This window comes from Vipera ursinii (assembly GCF_947247035.1).
Source record: "Vipera ursinii genome assembly, chromosome: 6".
Taxonomy (NCBI): domain Eukaryota; kingdom Metazoa; phylum Chordata; class Lepidosauria; order Squamata; family Viperidae; genus Vipera; species Vipera ursinii.
In genome coordinates this window covers 5,416,163-5,438,094 of record NC_139515.1, presented here as the reverse complement: position 1 = coordinate 5,438,094, position 21,932 = coordinate 5,416,163, and the positions used below count along the sequence as shown (strand labels likewise).

The window sequence follows — 21,932 nt, the reverse complement described above, 5'->3', positions numbered from 1 at the left end:
GAAGTGTCTTCTGACAATGCTGGCTTCCTCAACTAAGAAACAGAGATGAGCACCACCACCCTACAGTTGGACACAAAACCTTTACCTTTATCTATTCTATTAGTTTTTTTTAAAGGGACGCGGTGGCTCAGTGGGTTAGGACGCTGAGCTTGTCGATCAGAAGGTCGGCAGTTTGGTGGGTCGAATCCCGAGTGCCGCGTAGCAGAGTGAGCGCCTGATACTCGTCCCAGCTTCTGCCAACCTAGCAGTTCGAAAGCATGTAAAAATGCAAGTAGAAAAATAGGGACCACTACGGTGGGAAGGTAACAGCGTTCCGTGCGCCTTTGGCATCTAGTCATGCCGGCCACATGACCACGGAGACGTCCTCGGACAAGCGCTGGCTCTTCGGCTTTGAAACGGAGATGAGCACCGGCCCCTAGAGTCGGAAACGACTAGCACACATGTGCGGGGGAACCTTTACCTTTACCTTTTATTAGTTTTTGGGAAAGGTTTGGGTTAAGAAATAAATGTTTTCTTTCACTTTCTTTGTAAAGTGTGGTGCTGTGTGTGAAAGAAAGAAAGCTACAGAAACCCTTCTGTATTTAAAAACACAGCTTCCCAGATGCTGTGGCTGAAAGGACTAGCTAATCAAGTCAAATGCTGCTCCTCTTGTTCTTTGGATGGGAGACCTGTCATTTCTGCAAGCAAGAGGGTCACTTTTACACATGGATAATCTAAGCAGTTCCACCAGCAGATTGGCTAAATATAAACGCTATGGAACGACTGTGTAAATATTGCCACTTTCCCACCCACCCCCCCTTTTTTTTTACAGATCAATTCTTCTGGTAATTAGGAAATCATTTTTAAAACCCACAAAGGAGCTCAAGCAAAAAACCCCGACTGTTTGTTCAGCAGCTCATACCTTATGTATCTGTTTGCGTTGCTGTTCGAGCTTTTCCAAACAGACATTCTTTGCACATAAATTGCACAGATGCACAGATTCTGACATACTCACCAACTCCAGCAATGTTATACTGAGACGTCTTCCATCGAGACACAAATTTGATAAGCATAGAGGGTCAGCCAAATATATATAATATGTGTATGTGTGTGTGTGTGTGTGTGAATCTGTGTGTGTTATATATAATCCCTTAATTCGAGGTAGAGTCAGGGTGACTCTGATGGAGCTGAGCGTTTACTGGCTGGATGCCCTTCCTGACACCTATGCAGAGTTCACAGCAGAAATTTTCTCTTTCCACCCTGACAGAGAAACATCTGCCGCTACCCAGGATTAAAATCTTAACCTTCCGAGTGGGAGGCAAGGTCTTCACCACTAGGCCACCCTGCCGCTCAATAAAATCATAAACATTTTATCGGATCCACAATACAAAAAAATATGACAATACTTTCAATTTAGAATGAATACAGAGAAGAGAAACCAAGGTGGTGAGGGGTCTAAAGGCTAAATCCTATGAAGAATGGCTAAAAGAAGGACAGGTTTAGGTTAAGGAAGAGAAGTTTGAAGAGAGACGTCATAGCAATATTTGAAGGGCTGCCACAGGAAAGAGGGGGGTCAGTTTATTCTCCAATGAGGGCAGGAGAAGAAGAAATGGATGGAAGCTCCCCAGAGGGACAGCCAACCTGGAAATAAGGAGGTAATTCCTGATAGAACAATTAATCGGTGGAACAGCTTGCCTTCAGGAGTTGTGGGTCCTCCATTGCTGGAGGCTTTCAGGTAAAGATTGAACAACCATTTCTCTAGGATGGGCAGATGGTTAGACAAGAAGACCTCCCAGCCTTATGATTCTATGATAATTACCCATCTGCCAGTACCTGAACTGTTTTATCTTACGTGTGTTGTCTCCATTCGGATGCGAAAATAGACTATAGCTTGTCTTGACAGAACAGAGACTAGGTGGTCTTTAAGTCTTCTATGTTCCCCTCTTCTTTTTTACCTCTGGAACAGCCATGAAGAAAAGGCGTTTTTGCTTTAGCTCGTATCGCCCCTTGACCGCACTTTTCTTCATCTAAAATATAAATACACCAGCTGCCTGCAATTAGTGCAGGTTCGAGTCCCACCAGGCTCAAGGTTGACTCAGCCTTCCATCCTTCCGAGGTAGGTAAAATGAGGACCCAGATTGTTGGGGGCAATTAAGCTGACTTTGTAATAATGCCATTTTGGGGTGTGTGAAAGCCCTAATAAGCAGGCATATACATAGAATGAAGGCTACTGCTAAGCTTGTAAGCCGCCCTGAGTCTTCGGAGAAGGGCGGGATATAAATGGAATTAAAATAAAAAAAAATAAAAAATAAATTCCAGCAAAGTTAACTCAGGATTTGAAGCATCATTGTTTCAAGAAAATTGTACTTGTCATTAGTCATAATTTTCCAGCTCCAGAGACTACGGCAAGTTGCCATGTTACTGAGTTGAAGAAAACAACATCCAACCCAAAGCTGGAGTTTACACTAAACCTATAGCAAGATTAGGAGCACTTAGACTTATATACCGCTTCACAGTGCTTTACAGCCCTCTCTAAGCGGTTTGCTGAGTCAGCAAATTGCCCCCGACAATCTGGGTCCTCATTTTTCCCACCTCGGAAGGATGGAAGGCTGAGTCAACCTTGAGCCGGTCAGGATCGAACTCCTGGCAGTAGGCGGAGTTAGCCTGCAATGCTGCATTCTAACCACTGCACCCTCAGGGCTCTTAATGATCTTAATGAGATCCATATGATCTTTAAAAAAAACTCCTGGTGAATATCTCAATTAAGCATTGTGATTTAAAGAGGTCAACTTTTCTGAGTCTGTGTCCCATCTGAAAGTATTGGCCTTGGTCAAAAAAAAAAAAAACCCTCTACCATTTCTTAAAATTTGTTAATTTTTCTTCTCACCCTTGGTTTGTCTAGGATTTTGATTATTTTACTGTGGACTTGGAAAAGGGTGCCAAAGGGTTTGGATTCAGCATTCGTGGAGGAAGAGAATACAAAATGGACCTGTATGTCTTGAGATTGGCAGAAGAAGGGCCAGCAATAAGAAACGGACGAATGAGGGTAAGACAACTTAAGGAGGTAAATGCTAACAGATCATGGAAAGCCACTGGCATTGAGCAAAATTAAGCTTATCTCTCACTAAAAATGCACAGGGTGGAGTATCAACGCTGGAGTCTGTGCATCCATAACTGTCAGTCTATAAATATGTTTGTGTTAATAAACATAAACATAAATAAACATTTAATAAACATCTTAGAGAGGTTGCGGTAATTGGGTATGTCTAATCTGGTGAAAAGAAGGACTAGGGGGCGACAGGATAACCTAGGGGCTGCCACAAACAAGAGGCGGTCAACCTATTTTCCAAAGCACCTGGAGGCTGAATAAGAAGCAATGGATGGAAACTTACAACAAGGAGAGAAGCAACCTAGAACTAAGGAGAAATTTCCTGACAGTGGGAATAATTAATCAGTGGAACAACTTGCTGCCAGATGTTGTGGGTGCTCCATCACCAGAGGCCTTTAAGAAGAGACTGGACAGCCATTTGTCTGAAATGGTACAAAGTCTCCTGCTTGAGCAGTGGGTTGGACTAGAAGACATCCAAGGTCCCTTTCAACTCTGTTATTCTATTAATATGATTTTCAAGTTGTTGGGACTTTAAACACCCGGCAGGTAGAGTGTAGCTGTCAGGCATAAAGAGCCCACACTTGCAGGGTTTAAACTAACTACTTTATTATCTTCGGCCTATAATACAGGAATCTGTCCAGCTTGGCAGCCTACACCTGGGAACAATTAGCTAAGTCTCCAAGGATTTGAAGGGTGTGTGTGTGTGTGTGTGTGTGTGTGTGTGTGTGTAGACTTGCCCTTTTGTGGTTGCACAGCAACTCCAAGCCAGTTCCACACTACCTGTCAGACTGGGTAATTCCTCGCAGTACCCCAGATGCAGACTAGGAGTAGGCTGGGTTGACTTCAATGGGCTCCCATCGCGATAAATAAATATCTCTTCATTTGTTTGGTGTACAGAATAATGTTGAGGGTTGTGAGCCAGATGTTGTGACTGTATAGCATTATGTAGCAATACATTTGCAGTGAAGTGTTTTCTTGAGGAACTAATCTATCCTCCAGCATTGATAGATTTCAGCAAAACATCAGTATTAACCATCTGTGTTTTCTCTTTCTTTTTTCCCCGTCGTTTCCTTTCAAAGGGAAAGCAATGCTCTTCTCGCTGAGCTGACGTGCACATTAATAAAGTTAAGTCACAGAATTAAAAACACGAGCCTCGGTAATTGCACAAAACAATAGCCATTATGTAAGGAACACACGAACGGAGCTAAGCAAGTCTGTCTGATCACTGTGGCAGATTTATCTGCACATCAAAGTATTTTCCAAGGAATAAAACTACCCCGTGCCGGTCTTTGTAAGATTGCATTCCTGCCAAGATGCAATTTTTTTTTCCTCTTTAGCGGCAGTAACTATTACCGAAGTACATGTTTGAAGATGGAGAGACAACTTTATAATTAGGTACTTTCAAGAAAGGCAATGAGGGTGATTCAAAAACTAGAAACGAGGTTCCACAGAGATTGCAAAAAGCAGGAATGTTTAAATTGAGGAGAAGGATATGAAACTGTCTTCTTCTTGTTGTTGTTGTTAGTTGTGAAGTCGTGTCCGACCCATTGCGACCCCATGGACAATGTTCCCCCAGGCCTTCCTGTCCTCTACCATCTTCTGGAGACCATTTAAGCTCACGCCTCCTGCTTCAGTGACTCCATCCAGCCACCTCGTTCTCTGTCGTCCCCTTCTTCTCTTGCCCTCAATCTTTCCCAGCATGAGGCTCTTCTCCAGTGAGTCCTTCCTTCTCATTAGGTGGCCAAAGGATTTGAGTTTTAGCTTCAGGATCTGGCCTTCTAAAGAGCAGTCAGGGTTGATCTCCTCTAGGACTGACCGGTTTGATCACCTTGCAGCCCAAGGGACTCGCAGGAGTCTTCTCCAGCACCAGAGTTCAAAGGCCTCAATTCTTTGGTGCTCAGCCTTTCTTATGGTCCAGCTTTCACTGCCATACATTGCAACTGGGAAGACCATAGCCCTGACTATACGCACTTTTGTTGACAGGGTGATGTCTCTGGTTTTTAGTCTGCTGTCTAGATTTGCCATGGCTTTCCTCCCCAGAAGCAAGCGTCTTATAATTTCTTGGCTGCAGTCCCCATCTGCGGTGGTCTTGGAGCCCAGGAAAATAAAATCTGTCACTACCTCCATTTCTTCCCCATCTATTTGCCAGACTGTCTTAATATAGCTAAATGGATATCCTCCAAAGGACGATCAAGACTCGTTTTGTATTGCCCCGGAGTCCAGAACATGGAACCATTTATTTAAATTAAAGGGAGGCGGATTCTGATTAAATACTAGAAGGGGGGAGACCCCATCCAAAAATAGAAGCAACTCAGCCAGAGGAACCAACCCTCCAGACGGATGGCATTTTCTTGTCCACTGGGTGTGTTCAGGTAGAGATGGGATGAGTTTTAATTTGAATCCCTCATTAAACAGGAGGCTGGGCAGCTGACACGGCAGTTTTCAGGGCTAATGAAAAGATTCTGTGAGAAAGTCTGAATTCAGCGGAGTCAAAAGTTTTAAGCGTCCCGTTTTTCACTTACTCCGATCAGCAAGGGGTTTCCCTGTCACCATTCGTCATTGCTAAAGATTCTCCCCTTAAATGTATCATTGCCTCGTCTTTGAAAGCAAATCTTCATCAAATGTCATGCGTGACATTTTCCCCGTTGATCGATTAATCTCCAAAATTCAGGTAATGTAATTTGCTTTCTGGTCTGCCCACTGTGAAGGAATAATCCAGTCCTGGTGATCTCAATTGCACATGAATCTCAAAACATACAACATTTCAGCTAGATCTGGAAGAAAAAGAGGGACATTTTTAACAAATGGTGTGCCTTGTAAACTTCTCCTCTGCAAGCATCCATCGACGGGTCCATTCTATCCCTTAAAAGCCTCAAATTTGCTATCCGCTAAGGGATCCATTTTATCCCTTAAAAGCCCCAAATTTGCCACGCTACAAAATAAAGCTGCGATATTTGGCCACACCTCTTCTAGGGGTATCACTTTCTTCAGATCCCCAGTAGCTAAGATAGGCCCTGAGCAATTTGGCAGAATTATGTTTTATAATGGAAGGATTTGGGTGTGACTAGTTCAGGGGTAGGCAACCTCGGCTCTTTTATGACTCATGGACTTCAACTCCCAGAATTCCTGAGTCAGAGCTGACTCAGGAATTCTGGGAGTTGAAGTCCATGAGTCATAAAAGAGCCGAGGTTGCCTACCCCTGGTCTAGTTTAAGGAAAAGAAAGACTAGGGGTGACATAATAGCAGTCTTCCAACATCTCAGGGGCTGCCACAAAGAAGAGGGGGGGTCAACCTATTCTCCAAAGCACCTGAGGGCAGGACAAGAAGCAACGGATGGAAATTAATCAACCAACCTTGAATGAAGGAGAAATTTCCTGACAATGAGAACAATTAACCAGTGGAATGGCTTGCCTTCAGATGTTGTGGGTGCTCCATCCCCTGAAGGTTGTCTGGAATGGTATAGGGACTTCTGCTTGAGTAGAGGGTTGGACTAGAAGACCTCCAAGGTCCCTTCCAACTCTCTTATTTTGTTATTCTGAGAGAATGTCAGCAGTATTAACTTTTATTGCCAGCAAATGTCTTATATTTTCCCACCTTTTGGTAGTTTGGACCTCCAGAGTTCCTTCCAACTCTGTTATTCTATTATAATTAAACAAAAAATAATTAATTAGCACACTGAACATTATTTAGGAATTCATTCTGGGTTCCAGTGACTTCCGTTAAGGCTTTGTATGGGCTGCATTCTGAATTTAAAGTGGAATCTCCTTCTCATCCATCTCAGCTCCCATTGCCAATTCTTTGGTCATCTTTTTTTTTTTATTCTGAAGCATTTGGAAGACATGAAACTAATTCTCTACTGCATTCTTCTTCATCCACTTTTAATAAAATAGGCATTAGCTTTTGATGGATCAGAATCCTACAACTCTAGTAACATAATGTATTGCAGTAAGACCTAAGTGAAATAATAGATAAAGTAGGTAAATGCATTTTCTTGAGGGCACTTGAATTGATTTCAGCTGCATATTTTATTTCATCTTAATAAGAAACAAATGGGGGATCTATTATATAGCCTATTTTCAAAAAACGGTTTAGCTCTCATAGTCAAAGAAACCTAAACAGAAAGGAAAGGACTTCTTCTTTTACACTTGTGATTAATTTTATTCTTTAAAACATGTAAGTCAGCTTGTCTAGCTGCAAGTATGTTCATAATTCATGGGAAATTACCTCCAAAAAAGAAAGTCAGGCTATTAATCTCAGTTTTAATCAGGCTGAATTCAACTTTTTATTTTTTTTAAAAAATGATAATGTTGTTAAATTAATGTGGTTAAATCTGAATTATCTATAAGAGTACATACATTTTTCCCCTCTATGGAATGAGTTAGCATAGCTTACTGATACATTATGCAAACATTTCGGGAATATATTTTTGAAGAAAATTACAACTCGTAAAATAAGGAGCCATCCAGAATCTCGATGTAAATCTTCTGTTAACAGAACAGTGTAGGTCAAAATGCATATTGGTTTATTCTTTTACATAATTTAGATGGCCACCTAAAATATATTGCTGCTTCACAATTTCCAGAGCATTCATCGATTCAGGACTAATCAAATGACAGTGTTTCCCAGATTTATTTAAAAAAATGAAGTCCTGTCATTTCCCTAGGATTACACAGAGTGAAAGGACAGCTTGTGGCTGCTCCATCACTGGATGTTTTCAAAGAGACTGAACAACCATTTATCTGAAATGGCCTAGGGTCTTTCTCTTGAGCAGGGGGTCAGACTAGATTAGAAGACCTTCAAGCTTCCTTCCAACTCTGTTATTCTATGTTCTGAGTTATTATTATTATTATTTATTATTTATTATATTTGTATACTGCCCTTCTCCCGAAGGACTCAGGGCGGTGTTCTATGTTCTCTGTTCTATGACATGGAGGCTTCCTAAACTTCTTGCTTCCCAGATAATTCCTCTACTTTTTTTTAAGCATTCCTAGTTAAGGAAAATCATCCAAATACGATTCAATCATCCTACTTGGACAAGAAACTACTGGTTTATGTCCACTAATTTTAACATCAATGGTATAGGAATAATTCTCAATGAGATAATGGGAGGCAGCTTAAGCACAGAGACACAAAACCCACAAAAGAACTCGTGGACTTCAACTCCCAGAATTCCTGAGCCAGCATGGCTCAGCTTGGAAACCTCTCCCTTTTCTCCTCAGCATGGCTGGCTCAGGAATTCTGGGAGTTGAAGTCCACGAGTCATAAAGCGGCCTAGGGCAGGGGTAAGCAACCTTGGCTCTTTTATGACTCGTGGACTTCAACTCCCAGAATTCCTGAGCCAGCATGGCTCAGCTTGGAAACCTCTCCCTTTTCTCCTCAGCATGGCTGGCTCAGGAATTCTGGGAGTTGAAATCCACCAGTCATAAAAGAGCCAAGATTGCCTACCCCTGCGCTAGGACATAATGTAGTCCTATTCTCCTGTGTCCCCATTAGATATATATAGCAATGAACAAGAATAGCATGGATTCCTCCTAATCATAAGACTGATTAAACTTTAGTGTTTGTGATCCTTAACAACCCTTGAAGGAATAGAGCAGTGAGAGTGGAGAGTGAGCAATCTCCTGATGGCCAGAAGGAGCCAGAGACATGGGACCTCTGGTGTGACAATAATGCAGAGTGCATGAGTCAGTCACAAGGCTTTTTCACTGATGTCTAAATTTGATAAATATTTCTGAACGCAAGAGATTTTCATCCGTTTTCCTTCTCATAATGGCCGGGCGCCAAACATTTTGACCTGAGCTACTATTTGTAGTTCAGGGTTACAACTGTATGGATCTTGGTGCTCTCTGAGCTTGGTAACTTTAGGGCAGAACAGAACAAAAGAGTTGGAAGGGATCTTGGAGGTCTTCCAGTCCACCCCCCTGCCCAAGTAGGAGACCCTCTGCCACAATCTCTTCTTAAAAGCCTCCAGTGTTAGAGTAGCATGGTGTAGTTGTAGTCTTCGAGGTGGGTCATAAAACCGTGCTAACTTAACCTCGAGGAGGTAACTTATGTTTAGTGTTGTTTTTTTTGTTATAAGCCCAGGTGTGAGCAGACTTTTCCCAAACACCACAAGTTGCCTTGCTCTCTCTTTCCGTCCACAGGAAGGATGGGGAAGGAAAAAGATACCCAAACAATTTGTCTGGAAATTACAATCCACATTTAGAAAGACAATGTCATTTTCCGCACAGGCAATTAGTCTGTTCCAGGAGCTTTAATTATGGAAATGCATTAAATTGGCAGGCAAGGCTACCCTGGGTGCGCACTCAGAGGCTGTTTTGATCATTAAAAGTTGCCCCTTAACAGAGGCTTGAAAGCCCACGCATGTAATTACATTTTGTTCTGATGTGGCCGGGAAATAGTCCACCTGGAATGGATTTTGGAGATTGGCCGAACTTTGCTCACTCAGGAATGACATGCAACATCCTTGGTTTAAAGTTTAAACTTTCAACAAAGCTGGGGTAATTATTTTGAATTATTTTGAAACATCAGAGGTGAACCAGGGACATCAGCTGAAAATGTTTACTGAGATGTTAAAATCAACGGCCTGTTTTGTCATTTCAGGGCTATTGGAGGGGCAGGGTTTTCATTTATTATTCTTTAGGGAAGATGAGAACATGATAGAAGAGAAGCAAACATATATACACAGCCCAAATAATTATATATAAAACTTCTCCGGGGATATGGCAGTGGCCTCATAACTTAATATCCAATTCAGTATCCAGACTATTGCCTTTGGGTGTTGCTTCATGCAGATCATCTACGGAACCAGAGAATGCACATATGTGGGCAATCATGCACAATATATTTGCATATTAGCACCACAGTCACGACAAGGGGAAGAAGAATAGAATAGAATAGAATAGAATAGAATAGAATAGAATAGAATAGAATAGAATAGAATAGAATAGAATAGAATAGAATAGAATAGAATAGAATAGAATAGAGTAGAGTAGAGTAGAGTAGAGTAGAGTAGAGTAGAGTAGAGTAGAGAATAGAGAATAGAATAGAGTAAAATAGAATAGAATAGAATAGAGAATAAAGTAGAGTAGAAATAGAAATAGAATAAAATAGAACAGAGTAGAGTAGAGTAGAGTAGAGTAGAGTAGAGTAGAGTAGAGTAGAGTAGAGTAGAGTAGGATAGGATAGGATAGGATAGAATAGAATAGAATAGAATAGAATAGAATAGAATAGAATAGAATAGAATAGAATAGAATAGAATAGAATAGAATAGAATAGAATAGAATAGAAGGAATGGAGAATAGAATAGAGTAGAGTAGAGTAGAGTAGAGTAGAGTAGAGTAGAGTAGAGTAGAGTAGAGTAGAGTAGAGTAAATAGAATAGTATAGTATAGTATAGTATAGTATAGTATAGTATAGTATAGTGTAGTGTAGTGTAGAGTAGAGTAGAGTAAATAGAATAGAATAGAATAGAATAGAATAGAATAGAATAGAATAGAATAGAATAGAATAGAATAGAATAGAATAGAATAGAATAGAATAGAATAGAATAGAATAGAATAGAATAGAATAGAATAGAATAGAATAGAATAGAATATTAGCATTATATCTACCAGTAGCTCTACATGTACAGAGTACTGTAACTATGCTTTTGAATAAAAATGTGTTTGGGTTTTGCTTTCAATACACGGGTCAAAAGTATACCGTTACAGTCCTTGCCGATAGCATATTTGCTCTGCCTTGTGCTGAGAATTTTTTTTTTTGTGGGTCTCATGAAATGCAAACAAAATGCCAGAGAAAAATGTGACCAGGAAGCTGGAATTGCCTTGCATCAATAAAGGTTGCTTGGCTGGGAAGTTATGGCTTGTTAAAGAGAGTCACTTCTTGATCGTATTGAGAGAACCCCATCAGAACAGTATAAATGATTTGCTTACATACAGAAGAAATATTTCTAAGTACCTCTAAATGTTTGGAGGGGGGCCCTGCAAGTACCCTTTATTCTAACGGTTTCTTAAAGATTTACACTTTTTGTAATTAGCCTATCAATAATCATGTCATTTAGATGTTCCCTCCGAATATTACCTGCTCGTTATTGTCAGAAAGCCGTCAGCCCAATTTCATAGCTCAGCGCATGGCTGATGAATCTGAATTAAGCTGAATGGTGGCCACGCTTTCTTCTGAATGCAAAAAGGGAAGGAAAGAAAAGTGTAATTAAGACGTAACTTACATTGGACTCGCAGAATTGCAGAAGGGTGTGGTGCCTGCAAACAGGCCCTTCAGTGTATGTACCACTGAAACACAATTGTTGATTCGGGGAAACGCAAACGCGGTGGAACAATATGTTTGCTTAAAGAGCTTCTGAACTCTTCAATTGATCAATCAGAATGGAGCTGGAAGGGACCTTGGAGGTCTTCTAGTCCAACCCCCTGCTCATGCAGGAGACTCTATAGTACCATTTCTGAGAAGTGGCTAGCCAGTCTCTCCTTAAAAACTTCCAGTGTTGGAGCATTCACAGCTTCCGGAGGCAGGTTGTTCCACTGGTTAATTGTTCTCACTGTCAGGAAGTTTCTCCTTAGTTCCAGGTTGCTTCTCTCCTTGATGAGTTTCCATCCGTTGCTTCTTCTTCTGCCTTCAGGTGCTTTGGAGAATAGCTTGACTCCTTCTTCTTTGGAGCAGCCCCTGAGATATTGGAACGCTGCTATCATGTCACCCCTAGTCCTTCTTTTCACTAGACTAGCCACACCCAGTTCCTGCAAGCGTTCTTCATATGTTCTTCGTCTTCTACTCAGTGATTATTCTTCCTGCAGTTGTGGGATGTCTTCACTTCATTTTCAGAAAAAGACTGAGGCTGCAGCTCTACACACTTTTAAATTGGGGACTCGGCCACCACACAACAGATTCCTGAGGCTCCAATTACATTCCCGAGGTCATCGCAATGTAAATAGTTTTGCATAACTCGGCGGGGTGGATTGGATGAGGTTGTTGGACCAAGACTAGGAACATTCAAACTCAAGAATATTGCAATCAGTTTTGGCCACCATGCTATAAAAAAGAGGCTGAGACTCTAGAAAGAGTGCAGAGAAAAGCAACTAAGGTGATTAGTGGACTGGCGGATAAAACATATGAAGAACGGTTGAAGGAATTGGGTATGGCTAGTCTAGCGAGAAGAAGGACAATGGGTGACGTGATAGCTGTGTTTCAATATTTGAGGGGCTGCCACAGAGAAGAGGGGGTCAGCCTATTCTCCAAAGCATCTGAAGGCAAGACAAAAAAAAAACAATGGATGAAAACCAGTCAAGGAGAGAAGCAACCAAGGAGAAATTTCCTGACAATGGGAACAATTAACTAGCGGAACGGCTTGCCTCCAGAAGTTGTGGATGCTCCAACACTGAAGGTTTTTAAGAAAAGATTGGACAACTATTTCCTGAAATAGTATAGGGTCTCCTGCTTGAGCTGGGTGTGTGTGTGTGTGTGTGTGTGTGTGTGTGTGTGTGTGTGTGTGTGTGTTGGACTAGAAGTCCTCCAAGGTCGCTTCCAACTCTTGTTATTCTGTTAAGTCAGTTCTGGAAGATCACGAGGTGACTTGGCAAGTTTGTCTCTTTTAGGCCAGTTTTCCCCACCAAATTGTGGTTCCGGAGATAAAATGAAGGGAAATCCCTTTTTTGCTCCTGGAAGATTCACATTGGACGTGAGACTCTAAATTGCCGCAATAAGAAAGAAGAGGAGGGGCAGGTAGACTGAGATACGTAGAACTTTTATTCGTTAAGCAGCAGGGCGAAAATCCAGATTCTGTGAACTTAGTAGTGTGTGAATTGATCACTGTGGTGCTCCTGTGTGAAATGCTCTGTCTACCAGGACTAACGTGGCCCCTTTTTGTCCCAACCTGGCAGGTCGGCGACCAAATTATTGAAATCAACGGGGAAAGTACAAGAGACATGACCCACGCCAGAGCAATAGAACTCATCAAATCCGGTGGCCGAAGAGTACGGTTGTTACTAAAACGTGGAACTGGACAGGTCCCAGAATATGGTGGGTTTCCTCTTTTTTTTTCCCCCATTATCATTGTCGTTGTGGTTGTGCCTGTCGATTTAGTGGTCCTCACATTTCAAAATAGCTGTATTGCGTTTGGTGTAGCACGGGGGCAATGCTGCAAAAAAGAGGGGAAGGGGAGAGGTTTCATTGTGCAGTGGCGTTTCCTCTTTGTCTCCATCCTGAAGGAACGTTCTAGAAAGACTCTTAGAGGAATTCATCTTTCTGGAACATTCTTTCATCCTTGTAGGGGGGAGAGGGATATGGAGGTGGTAGAAGAAAGATCCATTATAAGTGGATCTTTCTTCTACCACATCCATACATTTTTTTCCAGAAGATGAAAGAATGTTCCAGAAAGACTCTTAGAGGAATTCATCTTTCTGGAACATTCTTTCATCCTCGGGGGGGAGGGATATGGAGGTGGTAGAAGAAAGATCCATTATAAGTGGATCTTTCTTCTACCACGTCCATACATTTTTTTCCAGAAGATGAAAGAATGTTCCAGAAAGACTCTTAGATGAATTCATCTTTCTGGAACATTCTTTCATCCTCGGGGGGGAGGGATATGGAGGTGGTAGAAGAAAGATCCATTATAAGTGGATCGTTCTTCTACCACATCCATACATTTTTTTTCCAGAAGATGAAAGAATGTTCCAGAAAGACTCTTAGATGAATTCAGCTTTCTGGAACATTCTTTCATCCTCGGGGGGGAGGGATATGGAGGTGGAAGAAGAAAGATCCATTATAAGTGGATCTTTCTTCTACCACGTCCATACATTTCTTTTCCAGAAGATGAAAGAATGTTCCAGAAAGACTCTTAGATGAATTCATCTTTCTGGAACTTTCTTTCATCCTCGGGGGGGAGGGATATGGAGGTGGTAGAAGAAAGATCCATTATAAGTGGATCGTTCTTCTACCACGTCCATACATTTTTTTCCAGAAGATGAAAGAATGTTCCAGAAAGACTCTTAGATGAATTCATCTTTCTGGAAGATTCTTTCATCCTGGGGGTGGGGGGAATATGGAAGGTGGTAGAAGAAAGATTCATTATAAACGGATCTTTCTTCTACCACGTCCATATTTTTTTTTTCCAGATGATGAAAGAATGTTCCAGAAAGACTAATTCCTGACATCTGGACCCACTCCTTTCCCCCCTTCTTATTTTGGCAAAATAAATACAATTACAAGGGCACTCAATTTGACACTCCCGCCTACCAAATTGTCATTAAATGCAACATTACAGAGGAGAGGATACCTTAACTACACAGAGGCATCCTGTTATTCTTAGGATGGTGTTTTTTTAATGACTAAGTCGCTCCCACTCCCATTTTTTCACTAACAAATTTGCATATAAATTTATTGGGGAAAAGCCTGCAGGTTTGCTGGCTGCTGATACAAGCCCTTTCTGCAATCAAATATTTTGCAATTTCTTTTCCATCCGCGGAAGTTCCCACCATGCCTATTTTATTTCTCTTTCAATGCTTGTTTGGAACTTGCCAGACCTTTTTTTTCCTAGTATTTTTATTAGTTTTTATTTCAAGAGAGAGAATTTTTTTTAAAAAAAATGATTTTAATTGCTCCGGCTTTCCTGCGCTTTTAATGGGAAGAGGAGTAGGAATACACCTTTATTGAATAAAACAAAACAAAATGGGATCAGCTGCATATGCTATTTTTCCCAGTAGAACTATCTGGAAATTGTTAGTGTTGATTTTCCATGCATGAATGCAGAAAAATATATATATATATATATATATATTCGTTTGGGACCTGCATGCTGCAGTGTTAATCATTGGTCTTTGTCATATTTCATGTACTAGGGCTGAGTTGTGGCCATAAGACAAGGACTATCTGTACATAAAAATCCTATTTTAGGTTCAAAATAGATGCCTATATATCAACATCTGAAAACTTTTAATTAGTGTATTTTATTGCTAGTAGCATTAACCAGGGCTGAGATAATTCAGACAAGATTTTATTTTAGTTGTATTTTTCTTCTGATGAGGTTGCTTTATAAAAGAAAAAGATGTTGCATGCAAGGAGCATTAAAACGTCCACAGCCAGTTTGCATTTTTATGTGACTGCTGTCTTGGTGGCTGTTTAAGAAAGAAGCAACATAATCTAAGGGCAAATACATGAATGATTTAAACTGTGCACCTCTCTGTTCTAAAATACCCTAATTAAAGGCTTTTAGGACTGATCAGAAATTTTAAAAAAAAACCAGAAAGTAACGTGAGTCTATTATTATACAATTGATCAACAAAACAATCATGTGCATTAATCTGGGTTTGTTCTATTACAAAAAGGGAGAAGGGAATCGATAGGAATGAAGTCATTTGAAACTTATTCAAACACACTCACACAAACACACAAAATGGGGAAATCAATTGCATTTGAAATCCACATCTCACATAATGGTCTCAAGTGTGCAAAGCGGGATTAAGAATACTAATGTCTGCCGGGGAAGTGTGAGAATCCCTGGAGACTTGTGTTGCTCTCCGCTTCTATAAAATGACATTTAAGTGGAGTTAAAAGGCAATAGTGTGCCTCAGGAAAAACAAAGTCGACAGGCTGCTGTGAAAAGAAATATTTAAAAAGTGTCCCACAGAAAGTCCAATTCCGTGATAATAAGCCATTTATTGTTAAAGGCCATTTCTTGCACCAGCTCCAAGTTTGAAGAAACTTAACAGGCAAAATTGAAGCATTAAAAGTCATTTGATGTTGACTTTTCCTCGTCACGTTACAAGGACTGAGCTGGCCAAGAAAAGCTTCTGACAGTCAAAATGAGCCAACAAAGATGTTTGTGAAGGTTATGCACCTCAAAAGAGGCAAAGTATAAATCCAAAGCAGTTAATCCGCAGGGGCTTTAAAACATCCACAAGAAAGGGAGATTATTCACGCTCATCTGCTAATTACAGGTAGCCCTTGAAGGCCACGACTGAGCCCCAAATTTCTGTCATTAAATGGGACGTTTGTTCAGTGAGTTTTGCCCCATTTTACGACCTTTCTTGCCAGAGTCGCTGGACAGAAGGTCGCGAAAGGGGATCGCGCTACCTTGGCATGCTGCAACTGTCGTAAGTACGAGTCAGTTGCCAAGCATCCGAATTTTGATCACATGAACGTGGGGATGCTGCAAAGGTCGTAACGATGGAAAACGGTCATAAGTCAGATATTTCAGTGCCGTTGTAACTTTGAGCGGTCGCTAAACCAACTATTGTTTACTCAAGGACTGCCTGTATCTTGGGGAAGAAAGGATCTAAACGTTCTCCTGCCTATTTTCATGTGCTTTCGTTTTAATCTTGACTAGCACATGAACTAAACCAGGGGTCTTCAAACTTGGCCCCTTTATGACTTGTGGACTTCAACTCCCAGAATTCCTCAGCCAGGCACGCTGGCTGAGGAATTCTGGGAATTGAAGTCCACAAGTCATAAAGGGGCCAAGTTTGAAGACCCCTGATCTAAACACACAGGCCTAATGCAGCTCTCTTCCAGAGCTCTGGGGATGATGGGAAGTTTTTGAAATGAAATTATGAGTTCATCGTCAGGAAAAGTGATGCTAGAATGGAGAACAGGTTACTATTTTAAAATTAATGCCAGTTGGGTGATGATGGTTAAGGTACCAAGCTAGAACCCGGGGCACGGGGAGTTCTACTCTACTCAACCAAAGTTGAAACATTATGGCATAACCCAGCCACGGTTGCCCCAGTGGATATTGGCACACTGGGTGCTGTACCAAAAGAAATCTTAGATGGCATTTAGAATAGAATACGGCTGGAAGGGACCTTGGAGGTCTGCTAGTCCAGCCCCCTGCTCAAGCAGGAGAACCTATACCATCTCAGATAAGTGACTGTCCAGTCTCTTCTTGAACACCTCCAGTGATGGAGCATCTTTAAAAAAAAAAGATGTAACAATCCTGGTCTAGGGTGATGTGAATGTTGCATTTCCATCCCAAAGGTGTTTTTTCCAGAAGGCAACTGGACTTTCTTGGTCTTTTTTCTTTGAAAACGTTGGCTTGCTTTTCCTCACTTTTCATCCAGGAAGCTTCTTCAATTCTAGAACCAAGGAAAAACCCCAAGAAGTTGAATTGCCTTTTTGGAATAAAACACTTTTGGGACAACCATGACATGGATGACTGGAAATCTCCATGGATATTGCATTTCTGTCCAACGTTGACGGACAAAACTATTGGGTGAAACAAATCGGTTTCATCCAGATCCTCCTGTACCATCGTTTAAACTTCAGAGGCCTTTTGGGACCACCTGAAGGTTTATTGCTCACCTCTCCTATGCAGGTAGTTCTCGACTTATGACCACAACGGAACACCCAGAATTTCTGTCGCTAAGCGAGAGATTTGTTAAGTGACTTTAGCCCCATTTTATGAACTTTCTTGCCACAATGAATCACTGCAGTTGCTAAGTTAGCAATGCGGTTGTTAAGTGAATCCGGCTTGCCCCTTGACTTTGCTTGCCAGGAGGTCGCAAAAGGGGATCACGTGACCCCCAGGGACCTTGCAATCGTCATAAATATGAGCCAAGTTGCAAAGGTCTGAATTTCGATCACGTGACCATCAAGATGCTGCAATGGTCGTAAGCGTGAAAAATGGTCATAAGTCACTTTTTTTTCCAGTGCCATTGGAACTTGGAACTGTTATAAGTCAAGGACTGTCTGTATTTCTGCTTCCGAAATGTGTCTGCAATTCTCTTCCTTTTATTAATCGTCTGCATGCCTCTTTGTCTTCTCTGTGTTAAAAAAAATGTTGGCTATTGCTTATAAACGTCTCTTCTAATCATAGAAAGCTGTTTTGCTGTAGATGTTAATAATAATAATAATAATAATAATAATAATAATAATAATAATAATAATAATAATAGCAAATGATTAATAATGTCTTGATGTTACTGCGTCTGTTAATTCTAATGATTGGTCCTAGGCTGTTCCTCCCATTCCTTTAGGAACGCTATCTTCCAGTCTCTCCATGTGCATGAAAAGTGACAAGCATGGCTCCCCATATTTCTACTTACTGGGCCACCCTAAAGACACGGTGTGTACACTCTGCCCTTTGCTAATCTACGTTCATTTGACAGATTTCTTTTCTCTCTCTCTCTCTCTCTCTCTCTCTCTCTTTTTTTTTTTTTTAATGGAGCTTTGTCCAATTGCTCGTAACATGTATGATGCCTCCTTGAATCTGAAAAACATAAGAATAACGGAATAACATAGCTGGAAGGGACCGTGGAGGTCTTCCACTCCAACCTCTCGCTGAAGCCAGGAGACCCTAGACCCAGGGGTCTTCAAACTTGGCCCTTTGATGACTTGTGGACTTCAACTCCCAGAATTCCTGAGCCAGCCTGGCAAATAGGATCCCATTTTAAAGACTAGATGGCAGAGATTAATTGGACCTAGATTAATTGGAGTGTGAACCAAATGTCTCCTAAGTGTACAGATGAAGATATTAACAGAATAGAATAGAATAGAATAGAATAGAATAGAATAGAATAGAATAGAATAGAATAGAATAGAATAGAATAGAATAGAATAGAATAGAATAGAATAGAATAGAATAGAATAGAATAGCAGAGTTGGAAGGGAGCTTGGAGGTCTTCTAGTCGAACCCCCTACTCAGGCAGGAACCCTATATCATTTCAGACAAACAGTTGTCTTAAAAACCTCCAATGATGGAGTACCCACAACTTCTGGAGACAAGCCGTTCCACTGATTGATTGTCCTCACTGTCAGGAAGTTTCTCCTTAGTTCTAGGTTGCTTCTCTCCTTGATTAGTTTCCATCCGTTGCTTCTTGTCCTGCCTTCAGGTGCTTCAGAGAATAGCTTGACTCCCTCTTCTTTGGGGCAGCCCCTGAGATATTGGAAGGCTGCTGTCATGTCACCCCTCATCCTTCTCTTCATTAAACTAGACATACCCAATTCCAGCAACCGTTCCTTATATGTTTTAGCCTCCAGTCCCCTGATCATCTTTGTTGCTCTTCTCTGTACTCTTTCTAGAGTCTCGACATCTTTTTTACATCGTGGTGACCAAAACTGGATGCAGTATTCCAAGTGTGGCCTTACCAAAGCCTTGTAAAGTGGTATTAATACTTCACGTGATCTTGATTCTATCCTTCTGTTAAATGCAGCCTAGCACTGTGTTGGCTTTTTTGGCAGCTGCAGCACATGGCTGGTTCCTATTTAAGGGATTGTCCAGTAGGACTCCGGGATCCCTCTCACAGTTGTTACTACTGTGCTGGCTCAGGAATTCTGGGAGTTGAAGTCCATGAGTCATAAAAGAGCCGAGGTTGCCGACCCCTGACCTATACTATACCTGTGCATTTGGTTTTTCTTGCCTAAATGTAGAACCTTACTTTTTTCACCATTGAATTTCATTTTGTTAGATTGTTGAAAAGTTCTGTTCATTCATTTCAGTTGAAATGAACCATGTGAGGAAAAACATGTCGATGTTACATCCAGTTCATTTTTATCCTTTAATGAAGAGGCTCAGACATTTTTCTGCTTACATTATTTTTCTGTCATCAAGGGTTATTTTTTTTCTGAATGATCTTTTTTCCCCCACAATGAATAGCCAACTTGGGTGGTGTTCAGCTTCACCTAGCAGAACTCCTGCAGATGAAAAATTCAGAGGGAAAAAAAAGATTTTTTTTAAACCTGCTAAATTATTGGCACGTTCAATCATGCGCCCCTTAAAGAAGTATGATCTGACAATCAGTTCACTGATCCAAACCAAGAAAAACTGTGGAAACTAACTTTTTAAAAAAATGATATTTTGCTGCATTTTATTTTTCAGAGAAGTTATGTTTTATTTCAAACATTTCCAACTTTCACTTATTCAGGCTGGGCCTTCTTATGAAAATTAGATCACATCCAAATGAGTCAGTTTGAATGATGAAGCCACAAAGATATTCCAAGGAAATTGGTTGTGTAAAAAGTAGAATAGATTGCTTAAAACCCATCCTATTACCGTGGTATCCAAATTCAATTCTTCTTCAAGGAGAATATTCAATATTCATTTGGAAAAAAACAAACACCACTTTCCATTCTGGGACTTATTGTTAACTATTTTTATTTATTATAAAAAAAACCAAAATGCATAATACTGTTTAGGCATAACTTTCTTCGTGAACCAGGATAAATAATCCCAAGTTCATTACAGAAAATATTTTTTTTCTAATTTCATATATATAGTATGAATAGAATAGAATAGAATAGAATAGAATAGAATAGAATAGAATAGAATAGAATAGAATAGAATAGTTGGAAGGGACCTTGGAGGTCATCTAGTCCAACCCCCTGCTCAGGCAGGAAACCCTATACCATTTCAGACAAATGGCTGTCCAGTCTCTTCTTAAAACGTTCCTGTGTTGGAGCATTCAGAATTTCTGGAGGCAGGTTGTTCCACTTATTAATTGCTCTCAGTGTCAGGAAATTTCTCCTTAGTTCTAGGTTGCTTCTCTCCTTGACTAGTTTCCATCTGTTGCTTCTTGTCCCGCCTTCAGGTGCTTTGAAGAATAGCTTGACTCCCTCTTCTTTAGGGCAGTCCCTGAGATACTGGAACAGTGCTATCATGTCCCCCCTCATCCTTCTCTTCATTAAACTAGACATACCCAATTCCAGAAACTGTTCTTTATATGTGTATTATATTCACACATAGATAGATATAGAGATATAGAGATAGATACTGTCATTTTAATGTGAAGTTGCACATGTCTTCTCAATCTAGAATCCAGAAAAATCAAAAAAACAATTCAGATTATGAATAAACAGATTTCTGGTTGAACCCCGATATGTTTTAATGGTTGAAAAACGGCATCATACATGGGCTCAGAATTAATGACTGTTGCAATTCTTTGTTCTACCTTGTGATCTGCTGTAACTTAACACAATTAACCAACCTGAAAAATGTTATTGTACGACATCCCTTGCGTAGAAAAGTTTGAAGGGAGTCTTATCTAATCCTCAAGAGGCCATCCTTTCACTTCTGTGGGTCTGCAGACAACAATTCTCTGCCCCAAGGGGCCGAAAGCTTCAGTTGTGCAACTGAAACCACAAGATCAGTTTAGGTCAGGGGTCGGCAACCTCGGCTCTTTTATGACTCGTGGACTTCAACTCCCAGAATTCCTGAGCCAGCTATGCTGGCTCAGGAATTCTGGGAGTTGAAGTCCACGAGTCATAAAAGAGCCGAGGTTGCCGACCCCGGGTTTAGGTCATGTGAGATGCACATTGACAAAATAGAGGGGGTGGGTGGATTTGATCTTGTGGTTGAGTTGCTGTCTTGACATTTTTGGGCACACAGACAACTACGGATGTTAACTCAAGGTGTTTGATTTTACTTGATCCTTTTTTTCCAAAATGTATCAATCGATTTGATGTTAGGTTAACCATTATGCTACGTCCTGTTGGATGATCCATGAGTACCGCCGTATTAAACGCATACTTTATCTGAGATTTATTTGCACCAACAAATAAAGAGAGCTCCTCGGTGCTCTCCGAGCTTGGCGGTTTTCTTGCAGACGTTTCATTACCAAACTAGGTAACATCATCAGTGCTAGCGACGCTGAGATTTATTTGTATTTTCATCTCTGCAAGTTGCCAATTCAGCTGCTAACTCCTAACAGTTCAATGAATGCAATAGATTCACCGATGCACTACATGTTTCTTTAGAAGCTATGTTGTACCCGAATAGGTAAATTATTGAGTTCATTGGAGTTCTTTGATATTCCTCTCATGATTCTTTTTTTTAAAAAAAAAATGGTGCAATATAAGCTTCCTTGGGCAATTATGCATTTCATTCAAGGTTAACCTGAGTTTGAAAG

General features: G+C 40.8%; 1 protein-coding gene across 1 annotated transcript in view; it reads left to right on the top strand.

Moving 5' to 3' along the window:
• The window catches only part of MAGI2 (membrane associated guanylate kinase, WW and PDZ domain containing 2), a gene marked incomplete at its 5' end in the record, with an annotated part of 504,420 nt that overhangs the window by 468,656 nt on the left and 13,832 nt on the right, over positions 1 to 21,932 (top strand). Inside the window, 2 exons of the mRNA XM_083366234.1 lie at positions 2,882 to 3,025; positions 12,978 to 13,116. Coding sequence (XP_083222360.1) covers positions 2,882 to 3,025; positions 12,978 to 13,116 — 283 coding nt within the window. The remainder of the gene's footprint in view (positions 1 to 2,881; positions 3,026 to 12,977; positions 13,117 to 21,932) is intronic.